The sequence below is a fragment of the Trachurus japonicus genome, chromosome 2, assembly GCF_045865225.1.
Source record: "Trachurus japonicus isolate A0001 chromosome 2, Traja_1.0".
NCBI classification, from domain to species: Eukaryota; Metazoa; Chordata; class Actinopteri; order Carangiformes; family Carangidae; genus Trachurus; species Trachurus japonicus.
Window position 1 is genome coordinate 10,969,764 of NC_140908.1, and position 19,783 is coordinate 10,989,546.

The 19,783-nt window shown below is 42.5% G+C and overlaps 2 protein-coding genes across 2 annotated transcripts in view; one reads left to right on the top strand and one right to left on the bottom strand.

Annotated features, from left to right (window-relative positions):
• The window catches only part of ect2l (epithelial cell transforming 2 like), an 89,381-nt gene that overhangs the window by 4,588 nt on the left and 65,010 nt on the right, over nucleotides 1-19,783 (top strand). The window contains exons 11-21 of the mRNA XM_085800899.1: nucleotides 110-213; nucleotides 310-468; nucleotides 552-644; nucleotides 1,155-1,264; nucleotides 1,353-1,500; nucleotides 1,606-1,679; nucleotides 1,755-1,911; nucleotides 1,992-2,057; nucleotides 2,138-2,226; nucleotides 2,317-2,489; nucleotides 2,585-2,755. Of these exons, the coding sequence (XP_085657025.1) occupies nucleotides 110-213; nucleotides 310-468; nucleotides 552-644; nucleotides 1,155-1,264; nucleotides 1,353-1,500; nucleotides 1,606-1,679; nucleotides 1,755-1,911; nucleotides 1,992-2,057; nucleotides 2,138-2,226; nucleotides 2,317-2,489; nucleotides 2,585-2,718 (1,307 nt within the window). The 3' untranslated portion in view covers nucleotides 2,719-2,755. The remainder of the gene's footprint in view (nucleotides 1-109; nucleotides 214-309; nucleotides 469-551; nucleotides 645-1,154; nucleotides 1,265-1,352; nucleotides 1,501-1,605; nucleotides 1,680-1,754; nucleotides 1,912-1,991; nucleotides 2,058-2,137; nucleotides 2,227-2,316; nucleotides 2,490-2,584; nucleotides 2,756-19,783) is intronic.
• Nucleotides 3,563-19,783, bottom strand: part of filip1l (filamin A interacting protein 1-like) — a 58,517-nt gene continuing 42,296 nt past the window's right edge. Inside the window, exons 5-6 of the mRNA XM_085800883.1 lie at nucleotides 10,048-12,883; nucleotides 3,563-4,539 (exon numbers count right to left, since the gene is read on the bottom strand). Of these exons, the coding sequence (XP_085657009.1) occupies nucleotides 4,333-4,539; nucleotides 10,048-12,883 (3,043 nt within the window). The 3' untranslated portion in view covers nucleotides 3,563-4,332. The remainder of the gene's footprint in view (nucleotides 4,540-10,047; nucleotides 12,884-19,783) is intronic.

Below are 19,783 nucleotides of genomic sequence, written 5' to 3' on the forward strand. Positions count from 1 at the left end.
ACACACAAGTAGATTGAACTCAACACGCACACAGCTGGACTAATAGCAAGTTGAAACACATGGTCTTTTTCCTGTAAATTCTCTGAAGTATGTGTTAATGTATTTATAGGCCATTTTCTGTGGGAGAAAATCTGCCTTGAGGAGCTCTCAGTGTCTAAAGATCTGAGTGAGGCTCTGACTGAGGGACTCGCTGCTCTCACCACACAGGAAGAGGTGAGAATGACTGTCAGCACCATAAATCCACAGCAAACAACATGAGCCTTATATGATAGCCTGTCAGAGAGTCTAATATATGTTCTGCTTTGTCAGACCAGACCTCTGGAGTTCCTCGCTGCCTTTCTGGCAAGATGGAGTGATGAGAAGGAGGGAGAGGGGAGCACCGGAGAGGACAAGTTCAGAACCAAAGGAGCAGATTATTTCCCGGTGGCACCACACAGCTCACAAAGATTACTACCTGAGATAACACAAGTGTGTGCACTTTGAGTTTGAGTTTCATCCAGAGAAGGTGAAAGGAACACACTCGATGTTAACAGCTCTTTGTCTTGCTGCAGACGTCGTTGTCATTAGACTGGAGAGGTGTCGCTGCCAGAGAGCTGCACCACAGTGAGTGTCTGTATCTGGGCAGACTGGGCGCCGTGCTCAAGGTACACCTCCCCATTTCTCACAACTCAGTTCTAGTTTCATTTATCGACATTATCACGTGTTAAAGGGATAGTTCAACATTTTGGCAAATTGGCCATTGCCATAATCGCTATAGTCATAGCAGTAGGTTCGTTACCTTTAATTGTCGGTGCAAGCTATTTTTAGAACGGCGGAGCAGAGCCGTGAGCTGCTCAGAGCTACACTCCAGAGGCTAATGGGATTTCTTGGTTTCCCTCATCAAATACACAATCCAACAACTCCACAACGCTCTGGTGGACAAGTTGTGACCTGCACATTCACCACACTATGAGATAATAACGGAACGTTACGAGACAGAGTTGTTTTAGAGGTAAATACAGAGACTGCTTGATGAAAAACTGTCCCTGAAGTCAACGCACAAACCTACTGCTATGACTATAGCGATTATGGCAATGGGCCAATTTGCCAAAATGTTGAACTATCCCTTTAATATCTGAGAAGCCGTAATGTGAGGTGCAGTGTCTGTGCTGCAGGTGTATCATGAGCCACTGACTGCAGCCCTGAACTCCAACAGAGCCATCCTCAGTTACGCCGACATCCAGATCATCCTAATCCCTGTTGCACAAATCCTGGAGCTCAACAGGTACACACACACACACACAGATATTTCTGTGGTGCTGTCTCCATACTGTGTGGAACAGCGTGATCATTATAGTTTGTGTTTGTTGCAGGGTTTTTCAGACAGATTTGCAGGCAAGGCTGCAGCAGTGGGGTGCAGAGCAGTGTGTTGGAGACGTGTTTCTAAAACTGTGCTCAAGGCTCAGAGTCTACACCAACTACCTTAACAACTACACAACTGCACTGTGCACCATTGACAAGGTAAAGCAACATGTTTGTTTCTATTAATTCATACCAGAGGCACCTGGAGCTGATCAGTTAATTATGTACAGCACCTAGAGAGACATCAGTGTGTGTGTGTTACAGTGCAGGGAGACCAAGCCTGCGTTTCGGGCTTTCCTGAAGAGAACGGACAGAACTCTTGCAACACACATGCTGAGGTAATGACACATACATGTATATATTGTTTTTTTGTCCAACAACGCTAAACACAGTCATGCATGTGTGTTTTGAAGCCTCCAGGAGCTGCTGCTGAGCCCAGTGTGGAGGATAGAGGAGTATGTGACTCTGCTCCAGGCTGTGTCTTTACACACACACCCCAGCCACCCTGACCACACACACCTGTCCTCCGCTCTTGCCACACTTCTGCGCTACAGAGGATTCATACTGAAGGTATTGTATGACACCTAACACCTGTGATGCACAACCTGCTGTAGCAATAATTACTAATTATTTTTTCTCATCTGTTTCAGTTAAAGAGCAACTCAGAGAGAGACAGAGTGATGGAGGAAACACAGCAGATGATCCAAGGCTGTCCGGTAAAAACACAGCTCACTTCATCTCCACATACTGTAAAACTTAAGTTGTGTTGTTTTAATATGGCTGTTGTTGTGTGCAGCTCCTCAGCGAAGGAAACAGGCAGCTGGTCATTACTCAGGATGTTGCTCTGCTCAGAAGTCCTGATGAACAGATCCCAGATTCTCTCAGGTGATTTTACACTGAAATGTGTATTTATTAAAGAAGAGTGTTACTGAAACCATTCATCCTGGGGTTTTGTGTGTTTGTGTGTGTGATCAGGACCTACGAGCAGGTGTGTGATCTGGGCCTCTTCCTGTTTAACGATGCTTTGGTGCTGACACGGCGAAATGTGCATCACACGCCCTTCACATCGGCTCACCGCAGCACACACACCTTCCTGGCGTCTGTGGCCCTCGCCGGTCTGTCTGTCAGGGAGATAACACACACACGCTGTACGTTTGGTCCCATATAAAGAATATATATATATATAAACTGAACATTTCATTACATTTAAGTTACAATGATATTAATGTGTCTGTGTCTGTAGACGTGAGCCATGCCTTTGTCCTGGAGGGTCCCTGTCGGTCGTGGGTCTGTGCCACAGAGAGAGGGGAGGAGAGAGAGTACTTCCTGTCTGTGCTGCGCTCAGCCATCAACTCTGCTCTGACCGGACATCAGTGACGCCACAGTGTCGATAACACCAGCAAGACACCAGGAGGTTAGGACACCACTTCACATCATCATCACAGGTGTTTTTTTGAGGCTGATTGTAAAGATCAGGACACATGAAAAGACGATTGTTTCCATGCAGCGATATGTAGGGATGATGTAGTACGTACCAATCTTTACATTCTGGATAACTTACTTTGGCCTTTGAAGTATTCCCGCACATAATCCTCTGTAGTGAGTCGTAGTATTAGCAGTATCTTGGGCACCGATGAATTTCTACTCATACATCCTCACAGTTTCCCAATATTGAATGTGTCACTCACTCATCGTAACATAACAATCATCCGGTCTGTGTGTGTAAAAGACATTTTCTTTTTCTCTATTGTTGAGTTAGAAACTTCAGCAGTGCCTCTGTTTGCTTTATCAGCTTATTGACGTATCATGGTGGATATTAGAAGGTGATGTGTGTTGTGTTGGTTGATCATGTTTTGTCCTGTCTTGTGCCTGAGTTTTCGGTGTATTGTAAAGCTTCCCCTGTGGGAACCTGGTGCATTAATGTCTGTTTTCAGACATTTGTTATTGAATCAGTAACATGAGCTCAACGATCATAAGTGGTATCACTCTATGACGGCTAGGCCTTTACATGACAGCTCATTATATCGTACAATGTCACCTTTCTAAATGTTGTATAGTTGTTGATTCTCACTGCTCCACTTATATCTTCATAAATATGGACATAAAGATAAACATTGAGATATTTCATGTCAGCTTACTATTTTAGCCTCATTGTGTAACTGTTGCTGGTCTCATGCTCTGCTGTCAGTAGTTGTTTAGAGTCAGATCAGAGACACTCCTCTTGTTCCAGGTATAAAAAGTCTTTATTGATAACCAAAAATAACACAAAAGTCACATTTGAGAGATTATCACTATCAAGGAGCTGAATTACATCACATCAGTTATACACGTATGTACATTATTGCCGCTTGTTTTAAAAATATCTTCATCTCTCATCCCTAGAAATGGATACATGACTATTTTATTATCTGTATGTCTCAACAGATAAAGTCATCAAACATAAACACAAATACTCACAATACAAATGAAAATTAGTATTCCTTCAACAACATGATAATACAACAAACTTAGCGTCCTAATATTACTTCAGTTTCATTTATTTTCATCACATTGACTTTCTCACACAAAGCTGTGACTTTACTCCCATTTATTGAATAAATCTACATTGGAACTATTTTCTAAAATGTCTTTTATGTTTGTTTTTCTTGAGTACACATTGAACATAATATTGACACAATAAACAGTTGCATTTTTGACATTTTTTGGAGCACCACAGATGAGGAGTAAGTGATAGTGGAACAGTTCTTATTTTTAAAGATCAAAAAAATAAAGCAGCACCGACAATTTTAATGTTACAGTTTATTTTTTCTTTTGCAGGTAGTCTTTATGCAAAACAACACACTGAGAAAATCACTCATTTTAGCCATTTTTAGCAACCATTAGGATGTTTTTACTGAAGGTGAAATATACCGTAAAGCAAAAGTAACTGAAAAAGTTTAAAAAAACAAAAATAAAACAATAGATAAAAATACCCAACAGGAGTCACTGAAGTCACAGTCTGCGGTTCACTAGATTTGGGTTGTTGTTGTGTGCTGCAGACACGTGTGTGTGCTGCTCTTTGCCATGAGCCTGTGGCGGCTGATTCTTGTTCTGCAGTCCCAGGTTTGCGGTGGTGCCGTTTGTCCCTTTCTGGGAGCCGTAGCTTTTCGGTTTGGGGATTCTCGTAGGTCCTGGTCGTCGGAATGCTTCTAGAGGTATCTGATGGAAAACACAGACAAGCAATGAAGTCGACAGAAAGTACTAATTCTGTATGTTTAAAGACTGAACTGTGCCTCTTTTGTTTTTAAAATGCAACAAAGGACATGAGATACGTGGGGAGAAAGTGTGAATGGGGGTCTGCAGGAGAGGGTTTGCCGTTTGGACCAGATAACGATGGCTGAACTGTTTCCAGTTTCTATCAAGAGCTGATGCAGTTCTGATTATGACCACTAGATGATATCAAATCATATTTTATAGCTAGTAAATGACTAGTGTCTGACTTTTACTGTGTGACTGCTGCACTTAGGCTTTGACCCTCGAGGAAAGATCTAATCGTAGCCAGATATAAAACAATACAGCTGTCTATATTTGTCTTGTCCTGTGAAATATTTATGTTCTCAGTGAATAAGGGACTGTTGAGGTCCATAACATCCACTCAAGAAGGTTGCATATTGTCACATATTCAGCTTTATACTGTATTATATACGTTGTTAGCTACATTAATGGGTTTTCAGTTCATGTATCATTATTTTCTGATGTTTTAGAGACAAAATTATTAATTTACAAATCAAGAAAATCAGCAATGACAATTTCATAACCTATATCCCTTTTGGCTTGGTGTAAAATGATTTAGCTTTTGTGCTGTAGTTTCATTGTTTCCCAACATTAATAACAGTGTGACTGTGTTGCTTAGAAACCAGTGTTTGGCTCGTTTTTTTTAGCGCTACAAACAAGAAAAGGGAACTAACTCGGGAAATTGCATTTCTCGGATTCTTAAACAACTCACTGCTTCGCTTACTGTGCAATCAGGTTTTAATCAGTGTGTTTACATGTGCAGCCTCGTGCCAGGATACTGAGGTACATCACTTTTGATTGGTGCTTGCACAGGAGAAAACATATCCTGTTTACAGTTTCTCTGATAAGATGTTTCCACAGGTTTGAGAAATGCTGTCAACATCTCGCACACTGAGCCACATGCACTCGTCATTCATTTGTAGAACATTTTGTTTATGTGCAGTGATTTATTCAAAGAACTCATAAATTTACTGATACAAACAATTATCATCAATCCTCATCTTCTTCATCTTTTAGGATTTGTTAATGTTTTTGGATTGTATTTGTGTCTACACATGTCTATAGCTTCATGAATCAGACATTTAAGGACCTATTAAATCTCTGAGCATCCAGACAAATGAACAGTCAGATGTCTGAGTCTCTCTGTCTGCTCCGCAGACTAAATTACTCTGCGACAATATTCAGCAGACTGTTATTTTCTTCAAAGCTATCAAGGTAATTGGCACAGAGTTTCATTTTCAATCACACCATCACAGCCTGGGTGTTCATTTTTCCTCTGTATCTACTTTGTGAAAGGTAATTACATTTTGCAGAGGAGTCTGACAAGATGCCCTTGTGCACCACCGCAGTCTCTCTCTTTGACAAAATGTGTCATTGATCTGGTTGAGATCAGTAAAACTGAAACTTTGTAGTATTTCCATGAGTTTCATCACATCACATCACACCACAGACTTTATTCCCCAGCAACAACACACTGAACACCAAACCTCTCGCTCTAACTCGAGAGGAGTGCTTGGATATGTTGATGTGTGGCTTGTGGCTTTTGAGAATTAACAAAAATCTGCAGTGAACTATGTCCTTAAATATTCATACAGGGTATAAATTTCAGAATAAGTGGGGCCTGTGCTTCAACAGAGCTAATGGGCCAGAAAATCTGTACGGGCTCCACCACGTCATGGGAGTGTTGTTGATTTTACATGGAAAGACCTTAATGTGTGGCTTTGTTCTCTCATATATCAGCGGTGCAGCAGGAGTTCAACTAAGTACTTCCTTTGCCCAGCGCTCTGCAATACCGGCGCGGCTGTTTCCAAGGCAACCAAACACGAGGTTTGTTTTGGTGCTTATGCTGCAGTGGGAGAGAGAGGCTACTCTCCCAGCGTCTACGCTCTCACACGCAGCACGAAGCCTTTTTGTGTAGAGAATGTCCCCATACCAGCGTTTATTGTCCTTCCCAGGTTTTATTGTGCCTGTCGGTCAAGGTGAGCGAATTCCCCTGTGATTATTATCATCGTGGGCTAAAAATGAGGAAATCCGCTTTCGCCTGCAGTGGGATACACACCTTGTGTTTCTGGCATTCAGTGTGGTAATCAGGTTTTCTTGGCTGCGTTCAGATTGACATCAGTTGCTGATTGTTTAAATCTACATCAGTATGTTTGTTGTTTTTTGATGTCTTATTCTCACCCCAGTAATAATGCTGCTAATCAGCATCATCGCTGCATGTTTAGTGTGATTACAGCCTCGGCGTCGGCCAACACAAGCAAGCATCACTGTAGGCTTTCTGTCTGAAACACCCTTTGGCTTCCAGTGCGTCACTTGATACTCATTTTATCAGTCTGGCACGGATACCGAGCACTGATCTGTCTTCCTGGGCTCAGCCAGATGAGCACAGTTTATGAATCGACCAAGTCTAAAGTGAGTCAGGGGGTAATTGAGGTTGCAGACAGCAACCCCAGCTGCTGGATGCTTTCTCAAGTAGTGGTCTAATGAATAGCATCTTGTTTAGCCCCTGCATCATTTCATCACGCCCAGACTGCTCTGGATCCGGTTTCTCCAGCTGCGCTCCTTCCCACTCATTCAATTTAATGCTTGATTTAATCATCTCCTCATTGTCACACTGTGTTGTGTGTGTATGTGTGTGTATATGTGCACTTCTTTGAGTTGGGTTTGCCAGTTTCCTTGAACAGTTGTCTTGCTCCATCTAAGTGGCACTGAGGATTTGGGACAGTGATTTGGGGGATTCTATCAGCTCTCAGCTCTGTCCACTCAAAATCTACCTGACTACTTATTGTTCAATGTAGAGTATTGACATGTCTAATTGTATAATCTTTGGAGAGTTAAGGCGTCTCACATGATTGGTTAAAAAAAAAAAAACTTGGATTGGTGGATTATCTTAAATCTATCTTGTACCTTGGAGTACCAGTAACATTTTTGCAGCATATATTTGGACCGTTCTCCTGAAATGAGACTGCTGACTCTATGATTAACAGATGACAAGTTAGGCAGTCAGTGTTGTTAGCATCTTCACTATAACACAGAGGACCTAAATGTGCTGCCTGCACAACTATGAGGCCAAAGCCTGCTGCCAGCATCTGTAAACACACATAATCCTACACTATACTGTCTGCCTCATGTGCTTGCTCTAAGTTTATTTGTCTTAGAACTTCTGCTTGTGTAAAGACGTGCATATGTGCATAAGTAGTACCAGAATCAAAACCAAGCTGCCATAGCTAGCAGTTCCTCTTTCTTTAGGTTGTTCTTTTGCTTTAGCTTTATACTGTGACATAGCATTAAAGGGATAGTTCAAGCTATTTGATGTGAGGTTTGTTACGTAGTCAGTGTGTTACCTGTAGTAGATGCACATCAGCACACAACCACTGAGAAGAGGCAGCAGAAAAAAACATGTTTTTTTGCCCCATGGCACAATAACACATCACTTTGTGTCTGTGCTGATGCTCCCGGCTCCCAGCCTCATATAGCCTACTGTGGGTAACACACTGAATATGTATGACTTCCTTGCAAAAGCCTAAGTCAAGTAACCCAAACTATCACTTGAACATGAGACATGTACCGCAGCAGATAAAACCATCCCACATCCTCTCGACTGTATCCTCTCTCTTCCTCTCCCACATCACTTTTGTGCCTGTCTCCATCCGCTCATCATCTCGCTCTGACCGTCTGTAAAGATCTGATTTAAACAAATCTCACGTATGTGGTAACATTTCCACTGTGCACACATAAAACCACATGTAGAGGAATGCATATACATGGAGGAACATTCACAAGATGTACTCGTGACTCATTTTAAAGGATATGAATCATTGGAAGAAGAAAAATAAAACAGACGTCTTTGGTTACAACCCGAGCTAATTGAGACTTTGTGCTCAAAAGACCACTGAGGTTAAGTTATCAACAAATACACTAGTGCGTCTCAGAGATATTTTTTTAATGGGGCTTTTTGATGTTTACTGCATAGTTCCAGGGGTGTTCAGTGCCTACACTTGTAGCATTGTGCAATAAAGGGCACTTTTTCTCTTGATCTCCAGCAGTGAGTGATTTCATTTTAAATATTTTCCTACGATTACTCAACACTGGGATTTTCAGAGCAGTACCCCTGCTGCCTTTAGGGATTATTGAACAAAGACACCTCAACATGGGGGATGATGTATGGCCTTAATTAATAACCACTGAGATTCTTAGGTCTGAATTTATGTTTTCTGTCAGTTTTTCTTTAAAAAACTTGTGAGTTTGACATCCTGTGATCTACTCTAGTGAGCACCCTTTACACTGTCTGCATGCAATCAAGACAGTAATTGAGAGTTTTAAATCTTGTGGACATTTTCATGGTTCATGGATGTGTAACCACTAATATCTGAAAGTCTACCAGAGAGGAGGAACTACTTTGTAGCTCCACAATCTCTTGCTTCTTTCAAAACACAAGATTCACCTCCTGCTGCAGCCTTGTGGAGGTTTAAAGCGAAGTTTCCACTGTATCATTTAAGAGAACTACATGTTCACATTACCCTGCTTTTTTTATTCTCAGTCACTTGGTTTCTGTGCTCTGGTTAGAAGACACTATGACATCAGCCTATGATTTTAACTTGAGCAAGCAAACACATGTGAGAATCCCAGGTTTTTTTTGTCTTGTGATCTGGTAAAGTATGAGCACAAAGGTTTTTCAGACAACTCTTTCACTTTGGTATGATTTAATTAAGTCTAACAAAGTGTTAACAGTTTTCATGTTAAAATGAGAAAGTGAACTATAATCTTTTGACTACACACTTAGTAACATAACACATTGGACTGCCAGTGTTAAAAAGTTACTGTGCATGCACCAAAAAAAAATCAAATCAAACAACTGATTTTCAATCTAATTGAATTTTCCTCAGAGTATTTTTTAATTTTACACAATCAAAACATGCTGGATTTAGTGAATAAATGAAAATGGCAAGCATGGATGACAAACTAAAAGATAACACTTCTTTTGCACACTTTAATTGTCAGAAAATCAAACAACTTAACCATAATGCACTATGTGTAATATGAAGTATAAAAACTGGTATGATACATCAGTGTGAATAGTCTGACTATATGGCAGATCTGCCATTGAGTACAATACAGTAAGTGCACATAAGTTAAAACCTGGTGTTATGTTGAAGTAAATCAGAATTTCTAGTGCTTTCAAATGGTATTGTTTTCTCATGCAGGCAAACATGTTTGAACTTAAATCACACAGAACCAAGCAAACCAACCAAAATAAAAGGAAAACATTCAAACCCCAGTTTAAATCAAGTGAAACAGACATGTAAATGTATCAGGGTATAGTGGTGGGGTGGAGGGTCTGAGCTTCTATTGGATCTCATGGGCAGGATTCACTAGCAAAGGATGGGATGGAGGGTTTTGGGGGGTATCAGGTCAGTCGTAGGCATTACTTACTGTAATTTGTGATGGCCTTTGGATTGGGGTGGAGGTGGGCTTAATCATGATGCTACTTGTGATTTTGCTGTTGCCTTTGACAGTAGGAGTGCTGCAGTTTGCGAGCACCTGAGTCCTTTGCTCCTGGAGTCCAGGCGCGTGGCACGGACTCAGCGTTTGTGACGGAGTGCTGATGCTCTGAATGAACGGGCTGCCTAAGTGAATGTGGATTTTGTTGTCCTCCGTGGTGATGACGTTCGGTCCCGAGCTGTTAGACCTCTGGACCTGCCAGTTGCTCTGCCGTTCCGGGGTCACGCGGAAGACGGCGTGCCCTCCCACGACCTCCACCGGCTCCGTGGAGAGGGAGCGGTCAGGGGTGCCGGTTGTGACCGACACTATCTGTATAGGGGACATGGCTCTGTCTGGTGTTACAGAGCCACAAGAGTCTGGCGTCATCGCTCTGGAGTATGTTGCCATGGTGAAAGGTGATAGGGCCCTGTCCGGCGAGCACGGCTCATCTGACATAGGGGAACCTTTAGACTTCGTTGTAGGGGAGATAGATTTAGCGGTCGGGGATATAGAAGCATTTTGGATGATGGTAATTCTCTGTTTGGGTGGACCTCCACTTGTGGGTATGACAGCGGTGCTGGTGAACGACGGGGTGTTTTCTGTGGTCGGGCTGGTGATCTCCAGCGTCGCCGTGTTGTGTCCGTGGTCAGGAGTCACTTTAATGTGCAGCGGCTGTCCGGGACTGTGGGTCAACACAACGTCTCCAGGCTGGACGTGGTTGCCGTTCTGCCGCGGCTGCACCTTGCCGTTCACCTGAGTGGGCGCGTCTTTGTTTTTAAGGAACGGGACCCTCGCTCTTCTCATGTTGTTGTTCAGGTTATTGACGTTATTGATGAGGGAGGGGCTGCATTTGGTGAGCTGGAGCTCGTTGCTGTAGTTCGCGTTCTCCTCGGGTTCGCTGTCGTCGTACAGCTTCCCGTTCACCACGGCGCGCTCCAGCGGGGCCACCGCCATGCCGTTGGGAGACATGAGGTTGGGCGGGTCCGTCTGGACCTCCTTGGTGGATACATGAAGGTCTGAAAAGCGTCTCCCATTCATTCCAGGGCGAAGACTTTTGCTAAATCGTCTGTATCTTTCAAGCTCTCGAGTGAGTGTGTCCATCTCTCTGGCCAGCTCTTTGTTCCTGACCTCCTGCTGGGTCAGCTTCCTTTGCAGCGTGGAGTGGTCAGTTTTCATGCGGCAGATGGACTCCTCCGTCCCCATGTATTCATGGATCTTTTCTTTCAGAGCCAGCACCTCTCTTGTCAAATGACTGGACTTTGCCTCTTCCTCCTTCAGGCGCTTGTAGAGGACATGCTCTTGATTGCACTCTTTCTTCTCAGCCAGTTGGTACTTTGACAGCTCTTTCCTGGATATCTCCAGCTCCTCCATCAGGGCTTTAGCTTTCTCTTGCTCAGTGGTGAATCTTTTCTCCAGTGATTCAAACTCCTCTGATTTTAACAGATCACCTTCTGCCACCTTCATGTCCTTTAATTTGCGCCTGAGCCGTTCAACCTCCTGCGTCAAATCCTTTACTTTGTTGTCCTCCTGTTGGAAGCGGTTAGCAATCGGTGTTTTGATGTGCTCCTCTTTAGCTTTGCTCCTCTGGTGTTCCCTCTCTATAGTCTCCAGGGATTGCACCCTTTTCTTCATCATATTTATCTTAGACTCCAAATCATTGCTCTTTTCCTCCTCAGCCCTCAGCTTGTCCTTCAGTTCATCCCTTTCCTTCGTGGCACTGCACATTTTCTCTTCCAGCTCGGCCTTTGACCTCAGTGCTTTCTTGCTCTCTTCAATTAGCTTCTCAGTGACTGATGTAACTTTGTCCTGTTCAGCCTGCAGTTTGCCAGTGCTGTTTTGGACCTTGTTCTCCATTTGCTTTAGCTTCTCCGCCATTGCCTTCCTCTCATCCACTAGAATGACTGTCAGAGTCTTTAACTTGGTTAGATCTTCCTTCAGTGTCAGCTCTGTTTTTCCCAGTTGGGTTTCAGCTGCCTCCAGTTCTCTGACCCTGACCTTCAGGACCTCCAGCTCACTGGTCAGAACCTTTGACACTGTCCTCTCCTTCTCCAAGTTACTTTTGAGTGAGTTGCATTCTTGTTTGCTCTTGCTAAATGCATCCTCTAATTTCTCCAAGTCCATAATTCTGTGGTTCAGTTTATCGACTTCAGCCTTCAGACTTCGGCTTTGGGTGGCCTCTTTCTCCAGTTTCTTATTGAGGTCCCTGCAGTGGTCCTCCATCCTGATCAACTCTTCATCCTTTCCCTCCATTTCAAGTACCCTTTTCCGTAACTCTTCAAGCTCAGACATGAGGCTAGAGTTTCCACATTCACCACGACTAATTTTGTCCCTCAGCTCCTGCAGCTCTTCCTCGGCTCTGCGCAGGGTCTTGTTGGTCTCCTCCAGCTCATCGAGCTGCCTGCTGAGAGTGGACAGTTTCTGGCGCAGTTGCCTGCTTTGGGCGTCCTCGCTGGTCAATTTGGCGGTCATGGTCTCTTGTTCCTGATGGTATCGACAAGCTTGGTCACGCAGCTCAGACTCCAAGCGAAGTACCTTTTGCTCCTCTTCCTGCAGACGAGCATTAGCCGAGCTCAGCTCCTCCTGGGCTTGCGAAGCGCTGGCACTCAGTTCTTGGACTTTAGCTGTTTGTTGATTCAGCTGCTCGGTGAGACGCTGCTGTTCATCCACGACCATCAACGCAAATGACTTGAGTTTTGTCAGCTCCTCCTTCAGACTTTGGACCTTTTTATTATTCTCTTCGTCTTTTCGTTCTTGGTAGGCTTTCTCCTGGTCAATTAACAGCTTCAACCTGTAAAAAAACAAAAAAAGAAGGCACAATGAATAAATTAGACTCTCTGAAAAGCGTATTCATGCTCATCAACAGATTAATTTCCCATTATGAAAATGTTTGATTTTTGGCTTATGTTATATTTGAAAGGTGCTTGAGAAACTCTACACTCTCCCCACTGTCATTCCCCATTGGGCCCACTCCAAGCAATGACACATCATAAACACTGTTATTTTCCCTGCTTTTTTCATGAGGACTAAAGGTTTTATGTCATGGAAAATTTAACACATCATAAAAAACCATTACTTTAACTCTCTCAGGTTGGTAGTCCGAAATACCTGTGGTTCATTTTTTTTTCATTACCTTGTTGCCAACTAATTCTCATATGGTTTGGAAACCTGAGTTACTGCTGTAAATATTCAGGCTTGAGTTTAACAATCAGGGGATTTCTAAAAGTTTCCATGGGTGTATCATAAGACCTGCTAAGTCCTGTGGGAAATTAGGGGAAAAGACTGACACACAGCCAAATATTGACGCTGACCTCTGAAATTGATCTCTCCAGAAAAGCTGTGACACACTTTTAACAAAGTGCAATGATGTTACAGATCAGGATGGATTTTGATGGTGTTATTGGTTTTCTTATGGCTACCTGCAGCATTTAGCCAACCTAAACTGTGGAGTCAAGTGGTTAGTGTGCTGATAGACCGCACAAGTCAGATCAGAATCAAGGGCAAGGCCTTATGCATGGATAAGAAGTGAGATGTATTATGTGTATTTGTTTCAGACTGGATGTAAAGCAGCATTTCTCCTGTGGCCATAAAGAACATAAACGTATATATGCAAAAAAAAATCTTTTTGACGGACAAGCATATGTAATATTTATATTTCCACAAATAACTGCAGCTTCTATTTCTATATGTGAGCCAGATGAGGTATGAAGCACTAAAAAATGATGTCAAGGTGTATTACACATGTGCCACTGGATGCCGTGCTCTTAGTACAGTGTGCAGCCGGGGTCAGTGCGTCTGGCATATACATACATTACCAGGCCAAAGTGTCTACAGCCCCAAGGGGGGGATGTTATGACTGCTGTGTGTGCAGCTGCCAGGCATTTCCACACAGATGGCCCACTGGCATGGAACAATCCTTTAATTAAGGGGTTCCTCTACTACTAACCCTCCTCCTCCTCCTTACCAAAACCACCACCACCTACCCTCCCTTTTTTTTCTTTTTCTTATACATTTAAAGGAATTCCCCCCGCTCCCAAAGGACAATTACAGCCCCACAGAGTTTATACAGAAATCCCCACGCACACACAAACGCACACTCTCAGGGATCACTAATTCCACATGTACAGTGCACTGGGGTTGTGGGCCATGATGTAAGCGTGGTAGCGGGGGTCACATCTCAGCAGCAGAGTGTATGCCCTTTTTTTCCCTCAGTAGCCACTAAAGGGCGGGAGTGGGTAGGGGGACACATGTACTGTAACTAGATCCATGTGTTGTGCTTATGTCCAGACCATACGACACTCAATAAAATATTATAAGGATGTGAGTTCATTATCAGTGCGGTTTGGTTGGATTTTTTTTTTTTTTGGCTGATGTACTGATGAGTTTTTCTGTAAATGATGTTAAAGCTCAGTTTTCTGTCTCCCATGTCCTGATGAAATGGAAAATACATCTCTCACAATGATGCATCTTTCAGTCAGAGTATAGTCAGAGCGGTTTGGGACAAAATGACAGCTGTGAACTAAACCAAAAGCAGGTCTGTGAATACTCAAGGTGCGCAGAGTTTAGTGTCTGGCTTTGTTGACTTAAAGTTTGCCCTTGTTTTGTCCTGGCTCCTAGACTTGCTTGATAACTTGGCTGTTTTTAATCATCTATCATGGCTTTTTCAAGGACTCTGAATAAGAGTAAAGACTGTCCTTCCTTATCTAAATCATGCATGTGTTGAAAAATGACATTTTCCTGTAGTGGATAGTATATGTCGCAGCTTTGTGTTGTTAAGTGAAAGCAGCAGAGTTCTGTCTCTAAAACTAGCCTGTCGCCTGTAATCACTGTTTATTCAATCTCTTATCTCAGTCCCCACTGTTTTTCTTGTGATGTCATCAGCCAAAATAGAAAGAGAAATGTACTTTGTTCCCTAGTAGGACTGGAAATGTTGCCTATCACTGTCAGTCCTGAGCTGGATACAGTATGCAAAGGCACTTTACATTAATACAGGCAGGTCCTGTGAGAGGAAACTTGTTCGCATGCTCAAAACCGGCTGCTCAAATCACACCAGTGAAATCACTTCTGCTGCTCTATGGGCCGATTTTCTTCTATTCCCAGTGCACTCTGTGGTACATAAGGAAATGTTGATCCATATCTGTTGTTCCTGAACGTTTTCTCATCAAGGACACACACATAGATGAGGGCATTTGGCCAGTGCAGCTACATCTGAGACCATTTTTGTTGTTAGATATAATTTAGAGCCGATTTGCGGCCAAGTCTCCATGTCGTATGGATTGAGGTGGGTGGGGGCAACAGACACAGTGACCTTTGGTGTAAGTGTTTAATCCTGCAGCTGACCCTTTACTGATGCTGGAGACCAACCACAACTAATGAGCAGTAGTCACTCAACTACCCAGCTTTCACCATCCAATCAAAGCAGCTGCCTGACACGTTCAGGAGCACAAACAACAGAGCTGATCTATAAAGCATTTGTCCATATTTCATTGATAGAAAGCAGCCCTCTTATGCAGACATCCACACAGCTTGAAAGAACATTATTTGGGAGGAATAAATTGTGAAGTGCTGCGCACAAAGCTGGTGACATAACCGTTTCATGGCTATCAACATTACAAGGCACCTCACCACCCACTCTGCTGCCTGTCCAGCTTGTGCAACAGGCACCAGTGTCAGACTGGTTTCCCCTGAAAATGGATGCATGATCACCACTGTGGGTTGTTAATGTTTCATGGAAAAATGGGTTGTACATAGTCATTTGGTGGGTTAGGGTGCTAAAGTGGCTATCTTAACTTTTACAGGATTGTTTCTGGCTTTCTTGCAAGTGTATATTTTTGCCTTAGCCTTAAAATGTAAGTTAACATGAATGCAATTTAAAAAAGAAAAGGAAATCTTCAAGGGAGGCACAAGCAGCCACACCAGAACCCATTACAGCTTTACAGAGGGCTTCCCTCTCTTTACATGGCTCCCAGAGCTGGAAACTGTGGCTCACCCGCTGCTTAGAGCTGTGTTGCATGTTCCATATGTCACTGCTGCTGTGCCATTTCCTTACCGCAAGTGGTTAGGTTATATATGTGCATACACCAACAGACCAATGTGCATACACATGACCACCTCTGCTTTAACAGAGACTTGTGGATGATGGGCTGAATGCCCTCCTGTGTGACAGAGTTTGAAGGGAGGACACTGATTAATGCAGTGCATGGGCTGTATTTTAAGTCCACACAGGCTAAGTGATATGTCCCCAGAGTGCAATCAACATGTGTAAAATATGTAGCACTGATATTTATTAACTTCCTGGCTGCGGCAACATTGTTAATGGAGCGGTGTGTTACCACGAGGTCTGGATTTGACTGCTCTAAAACAATATGTGTTTTTTATGTGGGAATAAATTTGATTATACGTATTTCCAAAATCCTGGATTTACATTGTGGAAATGTCTCAACATGAAACCTGCCACTCGGTGTTTTAATGCCACAGATAATTCAGTCCTAATGTTATAAAGTGCAATAAAGTTATAAAGATGAGTCTTGATTTGAATTATGTAATAAACACTCATGCCAGCAGTAATATTTTTTTTAGAGCAAGAGTCACAAGCTCTACATGTCATATTTAAACAAGGGATTTTGTATTTATTACCACAGGAAGGAGAGGAGCTAGATTCATTAGATAATTATGAGCCCTTACATGTTTAAAGTAGCTTTAAATCCCAAATACCTCTTAACTTTTATTTTAAGAAACAGATGTTTTGGTCTTAAATACCAGAGTTACACAAGGGACCTGGTCTGTAATAGAAAAACACACTTAACGTCTCTTCTCTCTGATATTTAGATTGAAACCTCATCAATGTTTGAACAGTTAATTTCTTTGATGGAGTTTGCAGTGACAGACCACTGTGTCGGACTTCTCCGCAAGCATGTTAGAATGGCCACTTCCTCACTTTCTGAATGATGAATCAAAATGTGTTGCAACATTTCTTCAGAAGTACGTAGCATTTAATTCAATAAAGGGAAATTAAAACTGATGAGTTACAGCCCTGTATGAATTATCTAACAACAGTTTCAATATAATATTTTATACATTTTAAAGAATGTAAAAGTTGAACTTCCTCAGATTTTGTTAAAGATCCCTGAGAAGTCATTTGCAGCAAATACACACAAAAGCTGTAAGTTTAAAGTATTATAGAGATTTAATACAAGAAGACCAGAATGAAATGATGCTGCTCTGAGCTCTGTAGCTTTCCAAGTCAGTGAAGTGATCGGCAACTCTTAAAAGTTTAGAAAGTTTTCCTCCCTGAAATGCAGAGTTAGTATAATGTTGAGTGAGCCTACCTGTGCCAAAGGCTTTCCCAGCTTCACTGCCATAAGCTCATTATCTCGCCGTACAACGCCCGACCCTCAACTCTTCCTCTGTGTGTGTCTCACTCTCCTAGTAGCTGTAATGTGGGCATTCCTGCAGTCAGACCAAACAATAAGGGATGTGCTCCCTGCCTATGGACCATTACATCATCAGCATGTCCTTATATGGAGCTTTGCATTGCAGAGGCTTGCAAGAAGGGGGTGTGCTTGCTCGTCTGTGTGAGCGTGCGGTGTGTTGGTGAGCGAGTCTCCTGAAGTAACTGTTTAACTAAAGGATGTGGCGGAGGAGAGGGAAAGGTTTTTGTTGACGTATTTAATGTGTGAAATATCTGCCGGGTCTGTCACTGCTCCGGAGGCAGGGAAGTAGGTGAGGAGAGACGAGGAGTTCAAGTTACAGTATTTCCTTCTGGGTCCTGTCAACTTAAGTCATTTATTCAGCCAAGGAGGGAGGAAAAAAGAATCGGCTTGCAAAGTTAATAAGAAATTCTTGGATGAGGATTTGTAATTGAGACCAATAGTGAAGAACAAGACAAGGCATGTAACACATATCTTTGACATGTCAAATGTCGATTCACTGCCTACACATAAGAGATCCCCTGACATTTTAAAAGTTTGCCTATAGTTTATCAGTATTGGTGCTGATTAAAAAAATAAAAGTACCAATAACCTCTCACTGTCATGCCTTTATACTTTAGTTTGAGAAAGGTTTCATACTGTAGCTTCGCTAATATGATGCTTCAGGGAAACTCGAGATAAAAAGTATCCAGTATTTGAATGATGAAAAGTCATCAGTGTAGTGAGGGTGTTGAACTGTTGTTTTTGTTCAGATAATGGCTGATTTACTGCCGGGAATGTTTCTGTTTTGTCCTTAAACTATTTGTGCTAATAACATTCATCCTTCATTGTGATAATTGTATAATATGTCAGTTTATATCCCTGATAGGTGCATAAAAACTACTCACAATCCAGAATTTGATATAGTTATAAGCCGTAATAAGTGACTATATTAGAGGAATAGTTTGACAGTTTGAATAATAAACAAACCATGCTGTAGAGTGGTTATCCAGCTCTGTCTTCAGTCTTCATGCTAAGCTAACTTTCCCCTGCATCTTGTTCCAAACATCTGAGCTGAGGGTTGGGTCATTAAACACCTCAGCTGTGGGTGTTAAAGTGGCTTTGAGCTAATGGCTCCACAAACACAATGCTGGAGTGTAATCATTGTTTAAGCCAGTGCACAACTTCTCCTTATCAGTGCCACATTGTTTCACTTCACAATACTTGAGTCTTAACCTTCATTATCAGATTGCTCTCACCTAACTCGTACATTTCTCCAACTGGTGACTGAGAAGTCTCAACACTGTGCGTCATCGATTATCATACGATGGGAGCAAATGTTATAGAGATTTTTCAGGGAGCTGTCAGTCTTTGTATTGTTCAGAGAAAATTGGGCCTTGTTTGTCCAAACAACGGCACTGGTGACACTGCATGGTGCACACAGGCAAGTAACTTCCTGAGAAACACGGTGTGAGAACAACAGGACCTCATGTTTGGTGACGTCGGTGACATACAGTATCACTGCAAATAACATATCGAGTGTATTCTGTCCCTACACGCTTCAGACGGTGCTTCGCAATTATAAGTGATCCCAGCAGTGTAAGGGAATAACAAGGGCAAGACTCTTCCTGTCTCCTGCCCGCTAAATAAAATATGTCATGGCTTCACAATGGCTGAGGTCACTGTTACTAAATGTTACGAGCTTTACCAACCAAGCTGAGGGAAGCACTGGATTAATCTAAAGCTGCACTCGGCACGACTTTCATGTCCAAATAAAACCCTGTCGTACATATTTGGCCAACACTCGCGTAGATTAAACACACATAAGTGGTCAATCAGTGCACGTCATTCACTCTGACCTCATGACCGTTCCTTTCAATTGAACGTTGCGCTGCACAATTACAAGTCCCTGGTTGTCCCCTTTGCGCTGTCATTAATGTCTGGCTTTAAACGACGCAATTACACAACAGACACAATACAATATTGACAGGGAACAGACTTTGAGTTCTTAAACATCGACTAACCATCTCCTGAACAACTTTTCAAAGTTCACAAAATGTAAAAAAAGAAAGATTTTCTTTGTTTTTTTTCCCCCAAACCCTGATGAATACGACACATGAAGCCAGCATCCACACTGAGACTCGCAGTCTGTTTAGTGGCAGACAGAGCAGAGTTCGTCAGTCGCAGCGGGAGCCAGACACGACTCGCACATAACCCGAAAACATGTGTCTGGATGACTTATGTAAAAAAAAAAAAAAAAAAAACTTAAAAAACCTGCAATT